This window comes from Neolamprologus multifasciatus, chromosome 14, assembly GCF_963576455.1.
Source record: "Neolamprologus multifasciatus chromosome 14, fNeoMul1.2, whole genome shotgun sequence".
Classification (NCBI taxonomy): Eukaryota; Metazoa; Chordata; class Actinopteri; order Cichliformes; family Cichlidae; genus Neolamprologus; species Neolamprologus multifasciatus.
In genome coordinates this window covers 16,892,789-16,915,528 of record NC_140452.1, presented here as the reverse complement: position 1 = coordinate 16,915,528, position 22,740 = coordinate 16,892,789, and the positions used below count along the sequence as shown (strand labels likewise).

At 41.4% G+C, this 22,740-nt stretch overlaps 1 protein-coding gene and 1 long non-coding RNA gene across 5 annotated transcripts in view; one reads left to right on the top strand and one right to left on the bottom strand.

Moving 5' to 3' along the window:
- Positions 1–22,740, bottom strand: part of pak4 (p21 protein (Cdc42/Rac)-activated kinase 4) — a 47,256-nt gene that overhangs the window by 9,160 nt on the left and 15,356 nt on the right. The window contains exons 1-9 of one of the 4 annotated variants that reach the window (XM_085184801.1): positions 20,489–21,046; positions 19,003–19,070; positions 7,814–8,041; positions 7,429–7,634; positions 5,929–6,133; positions 5,130–5,363; positions 4,446–4,904; positions 3,417–3,550; positions 1,797–1,923 (exon numbers count right to left, since the gene is read on the bottom strand). In XM_085184801.1, coding sequence (XP_085040927.1) covers positions 1,797–1,923; positions 3,417–3,550; positions 4,446–4,904; positions 5,130–5,363; positions 5,929–6,133; positions 7,429–7,634; positions 7,814–8,014 — 1,566 coding nt within the window. In that variant the 5' untranslated portion in view covers positions 8,015–8,041; positions 19,003–19,070; positions 20,489–21,046. Of the gene's footprint in view, positions 1–1,796; positions 1,924–3,416; positions 3,551–4,445; positions 4,905–5,129; positions 5,364–5,928; positions 6,134–7,428; positions 7,635–7,813; positions 8,042–19,002; positions 19,071–20,488; positions 21,047–22,740 lie in introns of those variants that run through there. The other 3 variants (XM_085184803.1, XM_085184800.1, XM_085184802.1) reach the window with 3 other exon arrangements.
- LOC146503827 (uncharacterized) lies at positions 20,747–22,419 on the top strand. Its single transcript, XR_014877958.1, has 2 exons — positions 20,747–20,862; positions 20,985–22,419. It is a non-coding gene; the product is annotated as an uncharacterized LOC146503827 (long non-coding RNA).

The window sequence follows — 22,740 nt, the reverse complement described above, 5'->3', positions numbered from 1 at the left end:
CTCAGCCTCCCCGGGAAAGTCTATGCCAGGGTGCTGGAAAGGAGAGTTCGTCCGCTAGTCGAACCTCGGATGCAGGAGGAACAATGCGGTTTTCGTCCTGGTCGCGGAACACTGGACCAGCTCTTTATCCTCTCGAGGATACTTGAGGGTGCATGGGAGTTTGCCCAACCAGTCTACATGTGTTTTGTGGACTTGGAGAAGGCATTCGACCGTGTCCCTCGGGGTGTCCTGTGGGAGGTGTTGCGGGAGTATGGGGTGTCTGGCCCATTGCTACGGGCCATTCGATCCCTATACAACCGTTGCAAGAGCTTGGTTCGCATTGCCGGCAATAAGTCGGACTCGTTCCCGGTGGGTGATGGGCTCCGCCAGGGCTGCCCTTTGTCACCGGTTCTGTTCATAATTTTTATGGACAGGATTTCTAGGCGCAGCCAAGTGGCGGAGGGCTTTCGCTTTGGTGGCCTCAGAATCTCATCTCTGATCTTTGCGGATGATGTGGTTCTGTTGGCTTCATCGGGTGAGGGCCTCCAGATCGCACTGGAGCGGTTCGCAGCCGAGTGTGAAGCAGCGGGAATGAGGATCAGCACCTCCAAATCTGAGGCCATGGTTCTCAGCCGGAAAAGGGTGGAGTGCCCACTCCGGGTCGGGGATGAGTTCCTGCCCCAAGTGGAGGAGTTCAAGTATCTCGGGGTCTTGTTCGCGAGTGATGGGAGAAGGGAGCCGGAGATCGACAGACGGATTGGGGCTGCAGCTGCAGTAATGCAGACGCTGCACCGGTCCGTCGTGGTGAAGAGGGAGCTGAGTGTAAAAGCGAAGCTCTCAATTTACTGGTCGATCTACGTCCCTACCCTCACCTATGGCCACGAGCTGTGGGTAGTGACCGAAAGGACGAGATCGCGGATACAAGCGGCGGAAATGAGCTTCCTCCGAAGGGTGGCTGGCCTCTCCCTTAGAGATAGGGTGAGAAGTTCGGCCATCCGGGAGGGGCTCAGAGTAGAGCCGCTGCTGCTCCACATCGAAAGGAGCCAGTTGAGGTGGTTTGGGCATCTGACAAGGATGCCCCCTGGGCGCCTCCTGGGTGAGGTGTTCCAGGCATGTCCCACCGGGAGGAGGCCCCGGGGCAGACCCAGGACACGCTGGAGAGATTATATCTCTCGGCTGGCCTGGGAACGCCTTGGTGTCCCCCCGGACGAGCTGGAGGAGGTGGCTGGGGAGAGGGAGGTCTGGGCCTCTTTGCTTAGGCTGCTGCCCCCGCGACCCGGCCCCAGATAAAGCGGATGAAGATGGATGGATGGATGGAGTTCCTGCAAACCAGCTAACAATTGCCAATTGCGACCCCACCGGCAGGATGACCAAGTGGCATTTAGCTGCTCTCTTATTCAGTGACTCAAACCCCACATTCCTTCAGAAGATAGTTTTTGTTCTGCTCTGGAAATCCACTGTGAGCTGAGGGTCGCTCTAACCAGAAACCAGAGCATTTAGAGAACCAGTTCACACGCTGATGTGCGGAGCTCACTGAGGCTGCAGAGCTGGGCGTAAAGTTCTTTTCATGAGAGAAACTGACATGAAAGTGAGCTGATTATTGCTGATATTTATTGTCACAAAGCGTATACAGTACTATGACTTTGTCTTTTTGCATTTACAGATGCACATGTCAGAGCAATGGCAGAGAAATACAACTTAATTCTGTGGAAAATGCTGACAAAATCTGAACGCTTGTTCCTTCCAGAGAAGTTTTATTGAGTGTTACGCTGCAAAACAGGAACTTAAACTGATTCTTACAGAAGTGTAGTACATACCCGTCCGTCATGAGTGAGGAGGATGGAGTCACTCTTGATGTCTCTATGGATCACACCCTGTGTGTGAAGGACAGACAACGCCTTCAGGACGGACAGACACACTGTGGCGATCTGCTCCTCATTCATCCTGCAGACGAATAGAGACACCAGTTTTTGTGATTCAGTTCACAGTCAGGAGTGAAAAGTTCTTGAGCTACAATAATACGCATCACACAGGGTGTCTACATGTAAACACAAGTGCAATTTAAGACTTCAAGACCTCTTTTAGTACAACCTTAAGAGATATTAAAACCAAAACACAGTCAGTTCCAAATAACATGAAATTAAATTACCTGATTAAATTTAAGAAAACTGTGAAAATTAGCAAACAAATCATTGTTTACTTAAACAACATCACATTTTCTGACCTACAACAATCAGCACAGTTTGTTAGCATTTTCACAAGCGGGGCTTAAACCCTATTCACTATTCTCTGGTCATATGTTAATAAATTTGAATGTTCCTACTTCTGTAAACTAACGAGCAAATTGGCTTCCTCTTCATCGTCATCATTTCTATCAGTGTACTGCAAGTTTCCAGGCCTAAAATAACCACCTGCCTGGGCAAGATTTCAGTGACTTTGGTTTCATTAGCTCATGCAGCTTATCGGTCTTTTACTGTTAAACATTTCCGTATATAAAAACAGCAAGATGGGGGTGGTGAAACTAGCACATCCATCATGATGTATTACCTAACTGTTTTCAGAGGGACAGAAATTATTTACGTGACATGACTAAAATATACCATCACACCAATCCAAATTTACTTTATGACATTTATAGAAAAAAAAGCTCCTATGTGTGTTTTAGACTTAGATGATTCAGTCTGCCAAACACTCTCACTCCTGTTGCGTGGAAAACAATGTAAAATGACACACACATAGATGTAATGCAGTATGTTTCTGTGCTGAATAGATAGGAGACAGCGCCCCCTTATGGCGGAAATCATATCTGGTGAACACACAGCTTAATAAGGGGCAGACCTAAATGGCTTAAAGCATATGAAAAAGGAATATAATGGGTACAATGCCTAAAGTATTTTGGTTTCTTTCAACTAGCAAACATTGCAAAAAAACAAATCTATACAGTAAAAAATTTGGAACTAAATTTCTCCTCCTTAAATTCCAGCATTCAGTCCTCATTAGCTTGAACACTGGAGCTAAGCTAACAGAAACTAGCTGACATCACCTTTTTTCTTGCTTGACTTCACCGGCTTACAGCTTAAGTTTGTATTCATTTTGAGACTTTATTAAATCACTCATAAACCCTTGAACGGCCTCGCTACTGGTCATACAGCAAAAATGGAGATCAACATGTGCACACATGCTTGCATCAGTGCCAGATATTTACATAGGCTCTACGTTTATTCACTGCATATGCATAAATTAAGGTTTAGTGTGTGTATATATTGGTAACTAATATCACTATTGCAGCTGGGAGAACTCAGTAAACCCTGAAATGGCTCAGTGATTAAGAAAATGAATAGACAGGTGGATTTTTACTCTTATTATTGTTATTATTAAAGCCATTTAATACTGCGAGGTGCTGCATAAATGACTGATGTATAAAGTTTCTGTCTCACCTTGTGTGTGTCACGATGTCAGTGAGCGCTCCTCCCTCCATGAACTCCATGACGACCCAGAGCTCATCTCCCACCAGGTAGCTGTTATACATCTCCACCACGTTCTCATGGTGATAGTCCCGCATGATCACCACCTGCAGTTACCACACAGAGAGGAAGGATCATCACATTACTTTGATCGCACTGAAGCCCTGCCTCGTCACTCACGAAGGGAGTCCACTGTTTAAAATCCAAGGCGGAAATCTGCAACTGAGGTGAAGATGAGATTGAGCGTGAACCCCACAACGCTTCAGGCGGCAGCGCAGGCTCGTGAGACGTATCTAAAGGCGACTTCTTACTCACTGTATTGGTTTTATCTTGACTCGAGTGTGGGGAGAGATTTCACGCATTTCCTACCACTCTGATGTATTAACATAAAAATCTATGTTTGGAAAAATGCCCTGGTGTCAGGAAAGCATCAAATATTATTTTTAGATTTGAGACTATTAAAAAAAAAACATCTGTATGAACAGAGAAAGATCTCCTCTCCTCTTTGGTTCAGCCAGCTTTCTGAATGCCTCTGAAATACAAACGCAACATTTGGATTGACAATGTTTTACCGTGCCGATTAAACTGGGTTAAATTTAGATTGTTTATTGTGTTAAAAACGTATCAAACTTCATAAATTTTAAATATACAAAAACATAATTGAATCTGACTGAGGATGCATTTTGGTTTTATTTAGATTTAACACAGTGTCCTAACTTCTCTGGGTTTATACGTTTACCATAGACCCTTTTCAAAATAAAAGCCACCTAAAACCTCATACACTGCCTTGTGTAAATTTTCAAAAGTCTATAAATTACAGATCTCCAGAGATCAGTGACCTCACAGCTGGTTAAGGCAATGGCCATCAGTGCAGTAAAAAGTGCAGAGTAAATGAGCCAACTGGAATAACCAAACGCTCTACATTCCCTACTTCTGTGTACTTTTTGCCATAATCTGGAATGTTAACTCTGACCTTTTTAAGTTACCAAACAGATCTTTTACCTCGTTGAAGAGGAGTTCTCTGCGCTGTTGTTTCCTCAGGTCCATCTTCTTCACAGCAACCAGTTTTCCTGTGGTTTTCATCGTAGCGATACACACAATCCCTGTGGAGCCCTCACCAATCTTAATGTAGTGATCCAAGTAGGTCCGTGGATCGCCCGGATCGACCACCATCTGCAGTGCCGCCCTGAACTGCTCATGGGAAACTCTCTGGGGTTCCCTCTGTGGTGAGCGGCCCTGAGGAGGAGCACCCAATGCAGCGGGCCCAGAGAGTACAGGGGGTCGTGGGGCTGGAACGTTGGGGTGAGGGGTGTGCGGGAGCTGGGAGGACTCGGGGGCCAGGATGGGGTGGGAAGAGTGATGAGGGTGTGGGTGGCTTATAGGGGGTTTGGAGCCAGAGGAACCTCGGACGGAGCCGCTAGAGGGGCCGTTCTGAGGTGAGGACTCATGGTGTCGACCCACCTGGAAAAGAGAGCCAAACTTAAGCACAAACTTAAATCTAAATGAAGCTTTTCTGTCACAACATCTTCCAACATCTCGTGAGGTGCACGAGTGTCAGGATTAGTATGGAGCTATGGTAACCGTCACAAAGAAAGCAGCTAAATCTGATCTGGAGATCTGCCACCAGGCTCAGTTTAGACACGTCTGTGATTTTATCACTGGTTCCCTGAGGGTTCCCACCCCTACCTGTCCTGTGGGACTGCGTCCGCCATCGCTCTCTGTCCGCGGGTATGTGTTAAACGGCCGTGTGGCTTGTTGAGCAGTTTTCATCACTCCCTCAGACATTGGCAGATTTGGGGTGCGTATATTGGGTCCTGAGAGAGGCCTCTTGTCTCTGGGAGACTGAGGACTGCTGTCCCGTGCCACATAGCTAGACTTTGGCCTGTGGTCACCAGGCTGATCCCGCTGAGCCCCATGATCCTGAGGAGAGGGAAAAATCCAGAGAAAGTAAATTAATGGGAAGTACTCACGGAGAGACCGACGGAGAGGAGGTGCTTGTACTGCCTGTTACGCTTTTATTTTCTGTAATATTTAATATAAATGGTGAATGGAATTGCACTTACACAGTGCTTTTCTACTCTGAGCACTTAAAGCACTTTGTGCTACAAGCCTCATTCACCCACTCACACACATTCATACAGCGTTTAATTCTGTGGCTAAGCAACTTCTATAAGAATCACTATTTTGTGAGAGTATGTGGACTAAAGGAGCAAGGGGTCAAACTGAACCACAACCGACCTTTTGTTATAATGTTCATGTCAAACATGCCCAAATTTCCAATCATGATATCAGTGTGAAGCAAAAGGCTTCAGATTACTCTCAGTTTCAACATTTTTTTCCCCCTACTTTTGGATAAATGTGATGACGCCTTCTGTTTGTGGGGGGAGTCAATCAGAAGGAAACTGGGCAAGAACTGAGCATCAAACAGCCTTAAAAATAATAATAATACAGCTGTGAATGTGAATCCAGGTTCTTCTGTGTCTACCTGGTCTCTGTCCCGAGGCTGTCTGTCTCTGTGAGGGGGAGGAGGGGGGCCTTGTCTGTCCCTCTGGGCTCTGTTGGGCTCTTGACCGCGGGGCTGCTGTTGGGGGCGGCCATGGATCACCTCATCTGTCTGAGGAGGACGGACTCCGCGCTGACCTTGGTGGCGGGGGTCACCTCCGCTCTGCTGGTCTTGTCTGAGTCTGTCTCTGAAAATCACATCGACACAAATGTAAATACAGAACAGATTTATAATAACTTTATTTTATTTCATTAATTTGCATTTCTCCTTTATTTTGCATTTTATTTATTTTCAAGTTGTTTCCAGTTGAGTTTTTATTGTTTGAAAATGTTGAGTTTTAGTATTTTTACTTATTACAGTTTATTATAGAGGGTGTTTGTCTGTTCAAAATAGACTTTATGATATAAACATAGCTTGCAGTGAAGACAGATGACTCACAGTCATGTTGACATGCCAAATCTGAATGAACAAAAGGACTGAAGCCTCATTAGGCAGGTTGTGTAAAGAAGAACGAAAGCAAAGACATTTCCTGTACAGTTTTCTTTCTGTTTAATTATTTTTTTGTAAACGGAGGTCATTTCAGTTAAGTGAAAAAACTATAAAGGGGTGTGGTATACATTTTAGTCATCCCACCAAAAAAGATGGAAAAGCAATTATCTGAAAGAAGATCTTGCACTTAAATAAAATGCAAAAATAAAATAACACAAAATAAACAAACACAGACAATATCTTTAGTTTTACTTTGCTGCAGATGTTTATTGAGACTGGGATGTCTACATGACTGCGCTGACAACCTGAAAAAATGCCACGTAATAAAACAAAACAAAAGCTAAACAAACAGAGTAATCAAAAACTGAAACTTAACACAAAACTACTTAAAATATAAAAGAACATTTATGGTAAGTACACAATATCATTTCAGTATAGTTTAGATTTCATGACAATTTACTAAGTTTCTTCACTCCTACTTGTAGACTTAGACTTATAGTTTTCTTAAACTAATCTAATTAAATAATCCAATACTCATGAGTAAGCTTTCTTTAGCTGGTCCTGAAAACATTTGGTGTGTAGGGAGTAATGGTGCCTTCCAGAGGAAGTCAGAATTGGAACACGCCCTTATCTCAGCCTCATCAACCCGAGTTAACATCCAAAATGGTGGCAGTGAACGTAAACAGTATTAAAATATGTAAAACTTGTAATCTGTACTGCCACTGTTGTGCATTTGTGACTCACTAAATAAGCTATGGATAGTCCAGAGATTAGGATGCATTATGAACGCGCTGCAGTGGTGTTTTGTTTTATGCTGTATTGGTAGTAATGGACGAATTGCTCTACCTTGCTAAGAAGCAAAACAAACCCTGCTTTTCCGTTTTTTCGACTTTACGAGAACGCACTCAACAGTTCCGACATCCAACTTCCGGTGAATCTGGAACGAGGCAAATGTGCACGATTATCACTCCACGCTGTAGTTCATCGTCTCACCTGTCTTGTCTGTCTGAGTAGTGTCTGTGTTGAGGATCTCCGTTCTCCTGCCCTCCACCTCCTCCTGAAGAGCTCGAGTCCCTGCGAGGGTGCGTTGGAGGACTCCCTCGCCGCAGGGAGTTGGAGCGAGTCACGGACATGGTGTCGAACTCATCCAGCAGCCATGTTAGAGACTCTGTTCCCATCCTGCTGCCGCGTACGATGGTCTGGAGATTTTAAAAAAAGAAAAAAGGATGCATTACAATCTGTAAAGTTAGCAGGTTACAGGGCTGGCAGCGTGTTTGTTTTGTATAAAAATGACTGAAAACTACAATCACGAGAATATTTTAGATCGTCTATCACTAAAGAATCAGTATGATAAACTCAATCTCTGATTTTCGCTCACCTTTCGCGGTTCTACAGTAGTGATGATGGTCGCGTCGATAAAGGGTTTGGGCCTCTGCGCCGTGTCTTCGATGAGTGACTGCCATTGCCGCGGCAGCCCGACAAACTTCTGCTCCTGCTCGTCAAAGTCCGTGTGCACACGGTGCTCAAAGTTGGACGGAGCTGAGATCTGGATACGAGACTTCTTCTTTTTGGCAAACATGATGGCAGCTGTGGCCGAGCATCAGACCTGTGTGGAGGAAGGTGGAAAGGGATGAAGGCTAACAGAAAGTAACAGTAAGGAGAAAATGAAAATGTAAAACTCCCAAGTAAAATATGTAAAACACATCACACATGCATGCTCACAGGCAGCGACGCTCGAAAACAACTGCTGTCAAGCTTTGAAAGTCACATCTCATTTAAGGGTTTTAGAGGCAGTGGATGAAGTCTTCTCAATGAATCACTTTCTAAAAAGTCTCAATTTTCTTGTCATGGTTTTAAAATGACTCAGGTTTAATTTGCATCATATGTTTGATTAAGCTCCTTTTGTCATCTGTTCTGTTGATTTTACCTGTTCTTTAAACACTCAGTTACACCATTTGTTTATTTTAAGTTGGTTTTTTTTTTTCCATTTATCATATTTAAAGCGCTTCTCTCTCTCCCCCCCATGTGGCTCTCTGTTTTATGATGAACTTGATGAAGTCCACAAACTGAAACTGGTCAGTCAAATAAAGGTGTTCTACACAGTAAGAATTGCTGGAGCTTCAAGGTCGGCAGAAGTAAACTCAAATATCAAACAGTTTCAAGAAATCTGTAGGTGATAACCGGGTGTTTCCTACCAAACATTACTATTAAGACAAAGCAAAAGTACTTTCAGTCAACTCTGAGAGCCCTCGTGCTTTTTTTCTTAGCAGATATTTTTATTGGTAAAAAAGTATTTAAATCTTTGCTTTGCTTGTCAGTGTAAATTTGTGTGTTTTTGGAGAGACAGACTCAATTCGTTTTTAAAAACATGATTAGGCTGAAACAAACATACTAAACGAGTCGTCTTTCGTTGTACTGCTTTGGCCTCTTGCAGACGTTAATCGAGAGTCAAATGATTCAAAATCCAGTTTCTTTTTAACCATTAATCAAATGTGATTTGGGGGTGGCTGTAGCTCAGGTGGCAGAGCAGGTCAGCCACTAATCAGAAGGTTGGTGGTTTGATCCCAGGCTGCATGCCAAATATCCTTGGGCAGATACAATCCCCATGTTTGCCTACTGGTGGTGGTCAGAGGGCCCGGTGGCGCCAGTGTCGCCTCTGTCAGTGTGCCCCAGGGCAGCTGTGGCTACAATGTAGCTTGCCATTGCCAGTGTGTGAATGAATGAGTGAATGACTGAATGTAGTGTAAAGGACTTTGGGGTCCTTAGGGACTGAGTAAAATACAGGCCATTTACCATTTTTGGCCAGTTTTGGCAGCACTCGCGGCGTGTCATGTACATACTCTGCAGTGATTCATTAACAGCTCACATTTTGCCAGATAAAACAGACGAATACATGATTCTGCACTTATCACTTAAAAATAATTGTGATTTCAACTTATCACCGTGTGCAAGTGGGAGGATGTCTCAGAACTTTTCCCATGCCCTTTATCTCATCCTGCAACATTTTCCTTCGAGGACTGATATTAGATGGCTATAAGACGACGGAATAAAGAAGTGGTTTTAATATTTTCGATATTTAACTTGTTGGAAGGACTGTGAGGCCCCACTCAGGATTGACACTCGCTTTTTACTTCAGCTGAGGGTTCTGCCATCCTGCTCCCAGAAAAAGCCTCCACATATCCCTGATACTTGACAACATGAGCACAGGCCCACGTGAGGCTCAACTGATCGTGCAAGTGGAAAAAAAGCCATGTAATAAACTGGCAATCTGTCCCGCCAATGATGTTTTCTCACGTTTGACAGATGTCCACACTTAGCTAGTGACCTTAATAAAATCACCTGCTGTTGTGGTTGACTGAAACAAAAACCAGCATACTGTATGTTAGAAAACAGCAGTCTGGATCCAGTATGAAAAGAGACACTCCCTGTAGTCAAGCAGGGGAATCAGGTAAAGCAGGTGACTGACAGGTGAGGTGGAGCGGCGGGCTCATTACATACCTGTATTTGATGTACTTAATGAAGCGGTGCAAAAAATGTTAAAATCACAGTAAATGTTTTCTGAACTACACAGATGTGCTGAATCAAATCAATTTATACCCACTCCAAATATCACAATCTAAAAGGCTAAATCTTATTTTCTTCTGTGTGATTTTTGTTTCTACGAACAACATTCAGCATCAGTCGTTGTGATTTGCTGCAAACAATCCTCTGCTTGCATATAAAGACAGAAGGTAGAGCCTGATGGGTCCCTCTCAGCACTGGCATTACTCCTCACTGTCTTTTTGCAGTTCTGGTTATTCATTATTAGTCGTGTTAATTATTAGTTTAGTTGAAAAGTTTAAGTGATAGGGAAAAGTCTGAATCCAACAACATCATTGTGTGGCAGGTTTGTGTACCATCACCACTCTGAGAGTCTATGACTAAGAAAAAATTCAGTTGTAGTATATTTATAGTAAGACAGTAAAATCTTTCACGGCTTCATTGCACAAGAGGGATTCTGAGGATGTAATGACTCAGCTGGCTTGTTAAAAACAGCTGCTTTCTACAAAATACTGTGCTCATTCGCTCCATTTGCTCATGAAAAGAACAAAAAACAGGAGAAAGTTGAAACAAAGTAATGAAAAAGATGCTGGGATGTAAGGATGGGGGGGATAGAGGGCGTGATGAGGCAATTCAGAGGACGATCTGGGCGGGTCACAAGTTAACAGGGCATGAGTCATGTTGCTGAGCTCACAGGCTGCTGCGGTAATAAAGTCTTTCACAGCAGGAGCGTTTGAAGTGAAGTGAGACCCGCCTAGAAACACACTGAGAAATGAGAGGTTCAGAGCCAACGACGCAGCACAGACAGAGAACACCAGTACACAAAAATAAATCAGGATCAACGTCGGCAAAGAAAAAACTAACTGTACCTACAAAGTACTCTAAGCATTTTAATGAGCACACAAAATTAAAATATAAATAATCAAGAACTAAAGGAAAACCCAAGGACTAAAAAAAGTATTCCAGTCAAATCTTAAAACCTCACTCGATTTGCCAGATGTGCGAAAGCAGCCGATGAATGGCGCAGGCAAATGTTAAATGATGGATCAAAGTAGAAATGGTCATGATCTTCAAATGTTCAATCATTAGTTGATTGAACATTTATTTCTTGTTGACGGTTCCCTGTGTGCCAGGGATGATCGGGTGCTGTAAACACAGGAGGTTCAAGTATCTCAGCATCATATTCACAACTGATGGGAAGATGGAGTGTGAGAAACCGGTGCAGCTTCCTCTTGGTCCTGTTGTTACTACAATATTTTATTAATAAATACCTTTCATTTTACCTACTTACGAAAATAAATTTTAACCCCAGCTTGATGTTTCCTTACACCCTAGGGAAAGACTCACAGTCAATTCCAAAGTTTATTAATTCAACATTAACACTGGATCAGAAGTCAGTACCATCCTGCAACATAATCAAAACCAAGGTATTGGTATCACATTTCAACTGGAAAAAGTTGGATCAGTGTATCCCGAGTCATGAGCTCCAGTTAGTTACCCAAAAAAAAGTCTGCTGGGTTAATCCTCAGAGATCAGGTGAGGAGCTCACAGTAGAGACACTGCTCCTTTGTGTCAGAAGAAACAAGCTAAGGAGGTCCCGGGGAGGTCTAACTAGGAGAGACCCGGAGGTAAATCCCAAACTTGCTGAAGAGATTATATATCATCTGGACTGGAAGCACAGCTATAAAGGAACTGGAAACTATTGCTATTGTCCCCCCCCCCCCCCCCCCCCCCCCCCCCCCTTCGACACCCGCAGAATAACCTCTAGGATATTTGTCAAGAACAGCATGACACTAGCTACCAGAGGTCAGACAAGTGAAGCAGGAAACAAGAGAAACATGAAAGACAAGAGATGATTACAAAGTATGCAATTCATGACAAATATAAACTTCAATGAATTTGAGTGGGAACTCCGAGCAAGCTTGCCTCCACCAGTGTGTGAATGTGAGAGTGAATGAATAGTGGAATTGTAAAGCGCTTTGAGGGCCCCGAAAAGCGCTATATAAATGCAATATAAATTTATATAAATTCTGGAATGAGTTAGAAGAAGAAATAAAGGTCACTAGTGATATAAACTAGTTTAAAATAAAACTCAAAAAAGAAATTTTAAATAAGTATAAGAATGAAGAAAATGCAATTAACCCAAGACAGCAGTCAAACTGATGTTTATTTTCTTCTGCAAATTAGCAAATCTAAATATAGTTTAGTTGAACATGAGAAAATATTTTTCTTGTTATGTTATGTTCTAAGTTGAAGGCATTGTATACGTTTTTGTTGTTCAAATTTAGATGATGAGGATGTAAACCTGAGGGGGTAGGGCTAAATAAGTATATACTTCTGCCTACTCCTTTTCAAACAACTGCATGGAATGATTTTATGAAACGTTGGTGAACGTATATGTTTGAAATAAAAAAAGAACTGAACTGAACTGAAATGCAATCCATTATTATTATTATTATTATTATTATTATTATTAAGTCACAAGTCTACGACAAGTTCTTAAAGCCGACAGCTCCTGACATGTGGTGCATATGAGAACAGCGTAGATAGCGGTTGAGTAAACGAGCGTCATGTGTTTTGCCTCCCTTGCACTCTATCCAGGAAGCTTCCCCTTTAAACAAACCAAGTATTTCCAGTAATATGAACATGTCTGAAAAAGGCTATTTCCTCTTGATAGGATAAAAAATCGAATGAAATGAATGGTAGACAGATCAGCTGTGATTTATATATGCAAAGCTGTTCTCTCAGTTTTCTCAACAGGATTATCAAAGGCAGATTCCATTGGAAAAGAGATGAACTAAGATGAAAACAGAAAGAGATACAGACTCATTAACAGTTCATACTGTAAATAAGAACAAAGCTTTAGAGAAAAGTAAAAAAAATTATTTAAATTAAACTCTGTTCTGTATTTCTATGAAATCATTTTCAGTGCTCGGTGAAATTTCACAAACAATCAAATAATTTAAGTTTTTCTATATTTAGTCAATATTTCCTTGCTTTAAATTCAAGTATTTTTCCTTCATCATCTCTTATATCAACAACCATTGAAGTTACAGGACAGCTATAAAAATGTAAACTGTAAAGAGAGATCTATTTTCAAAGCTCATTAACCTATTTTTTTATTCTCTTCTACGAATTTTAGTGACATCTGTACAAGAAGCGCTTGTTATGTTCATGTCTCTGTATGAATGACTGGAGAAGGTCAGGAGGAATTAGATTAGAAGTCTGTCGCTATCACCATTTCCAAACGCTGATTCAGTTCCTAAAAGTAAACAAATACAAAATGGTCCAAATTTCTTCAGCTCCAATAAAATGATCTTAAGGAGTTAGTGATGTTTGACTAGCTAACTACAGAGCTGTGGTTAGGCTAATATCAACACATCAGAACAGGAAAGTGGGATGAGGGTTAAACTGTTCTCAATAAAAGTTCCTGTTGAGGGTCCCTGATGGACAAATGCTGTCATTAATATGTTGCTGTGTGGTTTGTTTTACTCGGAAGCTTATTGTCCACACTGAAAATTGTGAGACCTACTACGCATGAATATTAATCACAAAACTTTTGAGGGGCCGAGTAAACAGTTTTTGGGAGCTCGCCTCTGTTCAAATAACACAACATGAAGAACTGCAGAACCTTAAAAAGACGAGAAACGGGGTCAACAAGTCAGTATTTCGCAAGCAGACAGGGAAAGCTAACACTGGTGCTAATGCTAATAATGCTATAAAAAAAAAACCCAAAAAAAACAACAGCATCTGGAAGTCATGTGTGACAACAGCCACTCTTATTGCTTTAGGTTTAGTGAGCAAAGCTGAAGCATGCAGACTTTTTTTGACCAGATCAAAAATTTAGCTTCACACTTGAACACATATTCAGTTTCTTTCCCTGGAATCCCCACATAGCTCCCAACTCTGGATTTAATTCCCATTAGCAGAACAGACTCGCAACTGACTTGTAACAGCACAGTTACAACATGGATGATAAATGCCTCTTTCCAGTTATAATGAGTCTGGTGACAACAGGGAGAGGAGAATAAATCACCACAGAGGCCTATCATTAGTGTTTGGGCTGAGACAACAAAACAGTCAGTCAATGCATCTGAACTGAAAGGAACTGAAAGAAAGCACTGCCTAAAGGAAGGATAAAAAGTTATGACAAAAGACTGAGGAGGATTACTACACTACAGTAACACAAACCTTATACTCCTACATTTAAATACAAACAGTTATCTGACGGATTAAGTTGTAATATACAACAAAGCACAGGGGCCTGTTACATACAGGAAATCAGTACAAAAAAAAACAAACACATGTGAGGGCTGATAATGACATTGAGCATCTCATATTTGTGGCGGTCTGGCCTTGAATCAAAGAGCCCTGCGGCTTCCAAATCCTCTGCTTTTTCTTCCTCTTGCATTTGGAAATATGCGGAGCTCTGAGCCAAATGGCTGTGGGTAAAAAACAAGATTTTACTGCGGCCTTCAAGAGCCAAGAAATGATAAGATTCATAAGTAACAAAGGCCGAGTGGCAAACAGTAAACAGATTATGGAGCTCTGACCTCAGAGATCCCGTTTGATTTGAGAGCAAACCTTCTTCTCTCACAGGTTACTTCACTGTTGCATGAACAAACCTATGTGTACGGGCGCAAAGACAAAGTTTACATGAAAGGACAAGTGAGTCCAGGCATGCAGTTCAATCAGGAGATTATAACTGCACGAGCCTGTCAGGACAAAATAACAACAGAGATGAGTCAGTAACTCATTCATCCCAGCACACAACACAGAATGAGCGTGTTAAAAACGGTCCATTCAAGTGCACTAAACTGAAGAATAACTGGGTACATTTTTGTTTATCAAACAGCCAAAATTGATGGAAAAACACTACTACTGTTATGTAAGGGGATACAGGCTCACTGCCTTAACCCACACTTTCTGTTATATATGATCAGTGAACAGCTGATTTGACTGGATCTGAACTTAAACTAAATTACAAGACAGACAGCTGACAGCCTGCCAACACCTTAGCTATGCGCTGCCAAAATCAGACCAAAGGAGAAAACTCCAAAGACGAAGGTGAAACCATGAAAGATTGTTCCTCATGTTCACCTTTTGAAATCTTTAACCTCCTCTTGACAGATTTTGTTGAAGGAAGGATCTCCTCCTGTCACAGAGACACGATCTGAATTAAACTGCAAGTTTCAGCTTTAAGGAAGGGGTCAAAACAACAACAACAAGAAGTACATAAATACAATTAATGAAAAAAGACTGTTTATCCTTTTTTCATGAATGCTGGAAGACAAAGTCATGTGACAATTAAAATTTTTTGTTATACTATTCATAAAAGGTCTCAAACTATTGGCACAAAAATAAATATGCTTGTTAGTAAAAAAAAAAAACCCATTTTGCTGAAGTTATATTTTTCTTTGCATATTTCTTTAACATCTGGGCCTATAAAAGCCCACTGATCTCAAAACAAACACATACATTAATGTGTTTGGAGACCAACCCCGGCACCACTCTTCTAGCTTTTACTGTTAAAAAAAAGTTGAAATAGAGAATACAGAAAATATATAAAAGATATGAACTTCAACCAGAGGTTAACATAACTAAGTGACTGAATGCTCTGCATAATTTAGCAGCCAAGCATTTTTTTTTTTTTCCAGAATTGAGTAAACGTTTTAACTGAGCTTTGTTTGAAAAGCAATTTCATTGTATGCAAGTAAAATCTGCCAACAAGTTTGTTCATAGGGCTGTTTGATATAACGATATATATCGGATGACGATATAAAAACGTCTATCGTTTCATTTTACGCTATCGTTTGTTTCGTGGTGTCGCAAAATAAACGTTTACGGCAATATTTTTTCGTCGTTTTGATGGTCACTGTAGTGGCTATATTAATTTCTTAAAGTTCTCTCTTTCTGTTATATTTAATATAACCACACTACAGACGGACAAGCGCCTGTTTTTATGCGTTGTCGTTAGCAACAACGACGGCAAAACCATTGCGTGTCCGCTGGTTTAGTTTCCACATAAACCTTTCACAATAAAGTTCAAGATCCTTTTGAGACTTTTCAAAATAAACTGAATCACGTGAAAGAGTATGCAGGGTGTTTACAGATGAGAAGCCAAAAAGAGCAGTCAGGTGCTAAAAAAAATTAACCTTAGACTCAAACGTTAGAACAGGCTTTTCCCCGCAGCATGCCGTGTAATAAATGCTTACAAAGAAAACGGCGGCCGTTACAACTTATGTCTGAAAATGTGTAGTTTCATGCATCGGTTAAAACACTCGACTCCAGGTACACGACCCCCAGCTGGAAACACTTCACGCAAGTGGAGCTGCCCGAGATTCACAGAATTTACAGAACATGTTAAATTTTTGTGATTTATATCGTTATCGATGTCTTATATTGGGATATGAGATTTTGGTCAAATTGCACAGCCCTATTTGATCAGAGATCTGAATCACTCCAAAACAATCTCACATGTGCAAATGGATTAAATAAACTGGACAACTAACATCTAAGCAGCACGTGGTGCAGTCATACATATTTGTCCACCACCACAGTTGACTTTAAAACAAAGTCCAGACTTTCTGCATCAACTGTTTAGGAATTACACAGGCCCAGTATTTCTGGACCTGACTGTGGCTGGCACAGCTGGACTGGATAGGAAGTGTCCTGCTTGGTTGAGCTCTTGATTGTTTAGCTGTCACAAATAGGTAAAATGGGACAGGACTGCACTGCATCACCCCCTCAAACATCTATAATTTGTCCTCTCTGAGCAAAACAAGCACATCCCTCCCTAAACACAACAATCAGTGTAGTTACAGCTCCCCTGTATTTTCCCCTCCCTCCTACTGCAAAAAAAAAATAAAACATCCATCTCTCACCATCCCCTCTCCCCACCACCCGCCATTTAGCTTTCAATCTGCTTAAAAAAATTCCCTTCAATATCTCCATCTCCCTGTTCTCCTTTTCCCTTTAAGCGTTTTCCATCTCCTCCCCCTCCTTAATTTAACCTCCTCTGCTGTATGCCTGGCTGAACCGTGAGAAAGCCTGTCTGGTCAGTGGGGCAGAGCCGGGCTGATGAGCTCTGGACGAAGCTGCTGTCCTCCGGCCTGTTTCACGTATTGTACATCATGGGTGGTCTGCACTCTGAGAGACATCGAGAGGCGGTGTAATGACGGGGACCGCACTATGAAAGGCTGCTTCTGAACTGGCACCAGATCCAAATATACAGTACACAGAGGGATTTGTTAGGAATGATCCCTCTGATTGTACTGCAGACATACGTTTGATGTGGCTCTATTTAACTTACAAATGTCTCTCTTCTTCTCTCTTTCTATAACAGCATCAGTTGGCTAAATGGCAGTCACAGTCCATTTATGATGGAGCAGTATGAAAAGCCTGATTTTTCAGGGGTTATTTAAGATAAAGCAAAATCTTAAATAGCACCTGAAACAGATTTTAGGTTCAAGTCTTCCTGATCAAAGGAAAATCACCAGGACTTTGATTCTTAAGAAGTTACTGAGTATAAAATGCATTTCTTTTCATCATAAATAACACAAAAATGTCTATTTTCCTTTTAATCAGGTAGCAGCGACTCTTTGCTTTGCCTATATGTGAAACATTCGTACCATTTTGAGTTGGAAAGTTAATTTTTATTAGTATTATTCTTTTCCTCTCTAAATTTAACTAAAGCTATCAACAGGGTGTGAAGAAACAGCCACTATGACTTGAGGGGATATCAAGAACAGATATCAAGTACAACCACGCACTAGCACTTTGCTGCACTTTGATGCAATACCAATTTGCACCACAAGATGGTGAAACAAGGTAATACCATCATTATTTAAGCAGTCAAATCATTAACACCTCATTCTATTTAAGAAAATGCAAAGCCTCCCTGGGATGAAAGAAGTATAAAAAAACAAAACAACCCAGCAACACATATCTGGAAACATCACCAGTCCTACAGGTAAAACACTGCCCCCTGCCAGTGAATGTTATATTTTTCCCAGAGGGTAATTACAGAAAGTACCTTTAAAAATGCCACAAAAAGGGTAACCTCTGGGCGAGCCAATGGTTACCAAAAAAATGAACCTCTTAGTTTAAAATTAATGTATTTTGAAGACACACATGACCTCAGGAGATAACCGAGGAGTTAACACCTTTCTTCTTACTATAGCAGGCCCACCTCGTCTTAAAGCTTTAGTGAAAGTCAAAGGCATAATTAGTTAAGGACACCTGCTCTGCATGCATTACAGTTTTTTCCCCTCCAAGCTAATTGTTTTTCTCCATTCAGACATACCTCACATAGCTAACTTTCTAAGGATGCACTTACGGCACTCAGGTGTTGATAAACTTCAGAAAGTCAAACTATATCTTTAAGGCAGCGTTATAAATTAGACTATTATGCCAAGTAGCACAGATGTTCATCACCCCATGTAATAACTTGTTAGGCAGTGACCTTCCTGCATAGAAACTAGTATTGTCATTTTCACCAACTAAAGACTAATATCTATTTTCATTAATAAAACACTTAAAAATAAGCTGATATAATAAGCGATATAATGATGTATAACAATGTCACAATCTCGCTGGCTTTACCAAAGAAGGAAAAAGTGCCGCAGTTAATAAATTCTGATTATATGAAAGTTACATTTGCAAGTAAGACCATTCAGTTTTGCTAATGTGGAGTAAAAAAGTCCCTCAATCTATAAAAAAAAAACCCTTACAAATAATTAGATATCAGATCAGTTCTGTACATTTTTATTTGGTTTTCACAAGTTTGAAGGCCCCTTCAAATATTGCTGACCTATCTTAAAGCTGTTGGACCGTGGGAATATGTTTAATTAAAGCACAGAAACTCTCATGTTTACATGAAGCCACAATGACTGATAAACGCTTTAAATTTAACAGCCATGCACATTTTCTAGGGTTGAGGTATTAAATGATCTATAAATGATACCTGGTAACCTGCCAATGCAAATGGTGGAGTACAGAGTTGCCAGGCAAGAACAAAAAACTCACCCGAATGTTTGTCAGGCGGTAATTTCTCACGCCTTGTATCACCAAAGCTGAATACACAGGTAACAACTCTGGAGTGAGATGGAAAACAGAGGGGGGTTTAAAGAGTGAAGCACCAGAAAGCAAACTGCAGGGTTCAGATTACCTCTGCTGTTTGCTGGTAGTTGTCACTGTTGTTGTGGTGTGCTTTCATTAGCTTTCTTCTGCAGAATCAGGGCTGATAACTAATAGCCTGTTCTCTCACTACTGCACACACACATGCACACAGATAGAGAGAGGACACTACTTCTCTGCCAAAGTTTCTCAGATTTACAAATGCAGTGCAGAGACACAGCACACTCTGTGACCTTGGAGCTCCTGACTGCTCTCACAGCATCAGTCTGTTCATAACACGGAGTTTATATGCAGCAGTCTAAACTTCAGCATCACCACAGGACCAACAGAGGTGTTGAACATGCACCTATTATTGTAGCACTTTTTGCCCTCCATAAAGCAGAATAACTGGCTGAAATGCTCAAAACTCCACACAAACTTGAGACCATGACTGAAACAGGTTAATACAACTATTATTAAGGCTTTTCATGCTTCTCTTTCAGAGAAGTAAGATCAGGCTCTGAGTATTGGACAAACTTTAAAAAGAAAGAATGAAAATAAATTATAATTCCAGTTGAAAAATGCATAGGCAGCTGGGTTACCTTTCTCACCAGAAATTCCGCACTTCCCTGATATTTTTGGCTATGTGATAGAGAAAGAAGCATTTTAAACTTAAATATAAACCCCACTTGAAAAAAAAGCCTTAAAAATCACAGTCCCACTGAGCTTCCTGCAGTGGAAGGCCTAAATGGTTTACATGTGGGAAAAACTGCTTATCCTGAACCTTCAACCTAAATTTTATTACAGTTACAGTTTTATTACTCATTATTTTACCCCTTGTGAAGGAGCCTAATATTTTTTTTAATAAAAAATTATACTTGCATCTCACGTTTTGTGTTCAGGTCCCGCTAAACCAAGCTTCCTCACAACTCTTACCACAAACACAGGTTCACAATGAATCGCCATCCTCCCCCTCTTATCTCCATGTGTCACCAACACTTGTGCAGAGAAAGACACATGAGCGGGACAGCGGGGTCCAGCAGCTGTCCTGACAGCCGCAAACATGAGCGGTGAGCAACAGGTTTGAATGGGAGCAGCGGGTGGTGTGTGTGTGTGTGTGTGTGTGTGGGGGGGGGGGGGGGGGGGGAGAGAAATCATCCCTCGCTGCTTGCTTTCTCACTGCCCCCCTCCCCTCCTCACTAGGCAAACAATAAAGTTATTATGCTTTTTTCCTGACTCACAGTTAATCCACGCGGGGAGATTTCAACAACAGAGTTTCGTTGTTCGGTTAACTTTCCAGCGCAAACAACCCAGCGAGGAGCTGCGCGCTTATTCAGTGGCTTTCCACGCGATAAACGTAAAATTTCACACGCCGTTCAGAGCGGAGGATACTCACTTTAAAGCACAGGTACTCCGTTTATCCAGCAGGACACACTATCCACCTGATCTCATGTCGGAAACGCAGCGGAGGACGAGGGGAAAGCACACGGAGAGGATCCCTGCAGCAGCCGCAAAGTTACTTCCGCGGAGAAATCCAGCTCAGCTCCACGGAGGAAGCGCCTCTGTGTCTTTACTTAAAGACACAGGCGAAGTGGACACGAGTGAAGACACTCAGCGCCAGCGTGAAAACACACACAAACACAGGAACGCTGTAGCTCCCGGCCGTAAAAACTCAAAATGTGTCGCATTCCTATGGTTTCAGCAAACCCGGCCCAGTATCATGACGTCACGGGGAGAGAGACGGAGAGAGGGAGAGTGAGATTAGCTCGGGTAAGCTCGAATCTATTCACAACTTTATGTCCTGCCTGCTTTTAAATAAAAGCCGTTAATGCCCCTTTTTTCTTCCACTCCCACGCTTTCCTTCCTGTCACACACGGAATCTGCTGTCACAGGTGTTGTTACCTGAGGTGTCACGTGATGCAGAAGCCCTGTCACTCAAGGAAGCCTGAACTCAAACATCGAGGGTTTTTTTTTTCAACTTTAAGTATCTTGTTTTTTTTACCCATAAACACTTCAAAGTTTAACAAATATCTTCTTTTGTCCACCTTTATTGTTCATCATTTAAAATACCAACAGTTTCAAATAGTAAACTATGTGGTATTTACTAGTGAAACCATAGTTTAAATGTTGGTAATTGGTTTGCCTTCATTACTGGATTCCTTTAACCGCAGTCATACCGGTTAGAGCTGAAACTGGGCAAGTGCTGTCATAATCAGAGTGACATCATGTGACAGCACAGGTAACGATATGCCTGTGGCTAGGGGTGGGCGATATAAACGATATATGATATAAACGATATAAATTTGGCCAACGATAGAGATTTTGACTATATCGCTCTATCGCGACAGCGCATGTTGATGATGTCATCAAGCTGCGCCTGTTTTGGTCGAAAGCATTGCAGCGGCTAAAACCATTATCATCTGCAAATTATGGAGGGCGACAGTCATAGCAAAGAGATGAAGCACTTTTGAAATATGGGGAACGCCAAAAACTGCGCTTCCTCCACTTCCGTAACATTGATTCATTAATGTTGAATTCTCTCGCAGCTGCTCTATTCCCATGTTGTTGCAGTATATTAATAACTAACCTCGTATTGTGGATGAATAATCTCAGTTGTTCTCCTGACTGAAGTTTGCCGTTGTATAGCATCCTGCTATGCGACTGCATTTGTTCCTAACCACCAGAATCCCTCACGTTAACTTTTATCAAGTGGAAAAAACGTTGCCGTTCATCCTCCAGCTTCACTGTGCTAATGTTATGCTAACATAGCTGTGTCGCTAGCAATCAGGTAACACAACATTATATACCAGGTAGTCCAACTTCAGTAACCCTGCAAACGCCACTGCTGTTTAGTTTTCTGTCTTCATTTATTTTGGAAGTGGTAGCAGAGCTGTACGTTTTAATTAGTTTCAAAAATCTCTCAGTCAGAACATGGTATGAAATGTTTAGGTGTAAACTAGCGAGCTAACTTCCTGTTAACTTCTAACTCCATTAAATTTAATAAATTCTGTTTTCGTGGACGCATGGATGTAAAACTTAATTGTTACACCTGTTAAAGCAGCAATGCTGATGATTTAATTAAAGATGAAAGAATTTAGACAGTTTTTAACTCTTAGTGTTCGTTTGACTTTGGGACCTGAGCAGACGGAGTTTTGGACCCAGATTACTCCGCAAAGCTTCTCACTACGGCAGCCGTAATGCTCTGACAATCCATCAAGCAGTGCAGCTTACCAAAGTTGTACTAAAACATTTTTTAACAGATTTCTGCACGCCCAAATCGGTTCGAGGTCAGTAAGCACAACCAGAATTCATACATAAGGCACACTCTTGATTTTTGAGAAAATTAAAGGATTTTAAGTGTGCCTTATATGGAATCAGAACGATGCCACCTTGAAACGAAACCGAAAAAAATATTGAAACCGAAAAAAAAAATATTGTCGTTGAAATAAATGTACTGAAAAATCTTGTATTGAAACCGGAAAAAAAAATTGATAGTGAAAAACAATTAATTGAAACTGTAATTCTTTTGTTTTCGCTTACAATTTTTTTTTCCGGTTTCAATCCATTTTTTGGTTTTAATCCATTTTTTTTCGGTTTCAAACCATTTTTCAGTTTCAAACCATTTTTCGGTTTCAAACCATTTTTCAG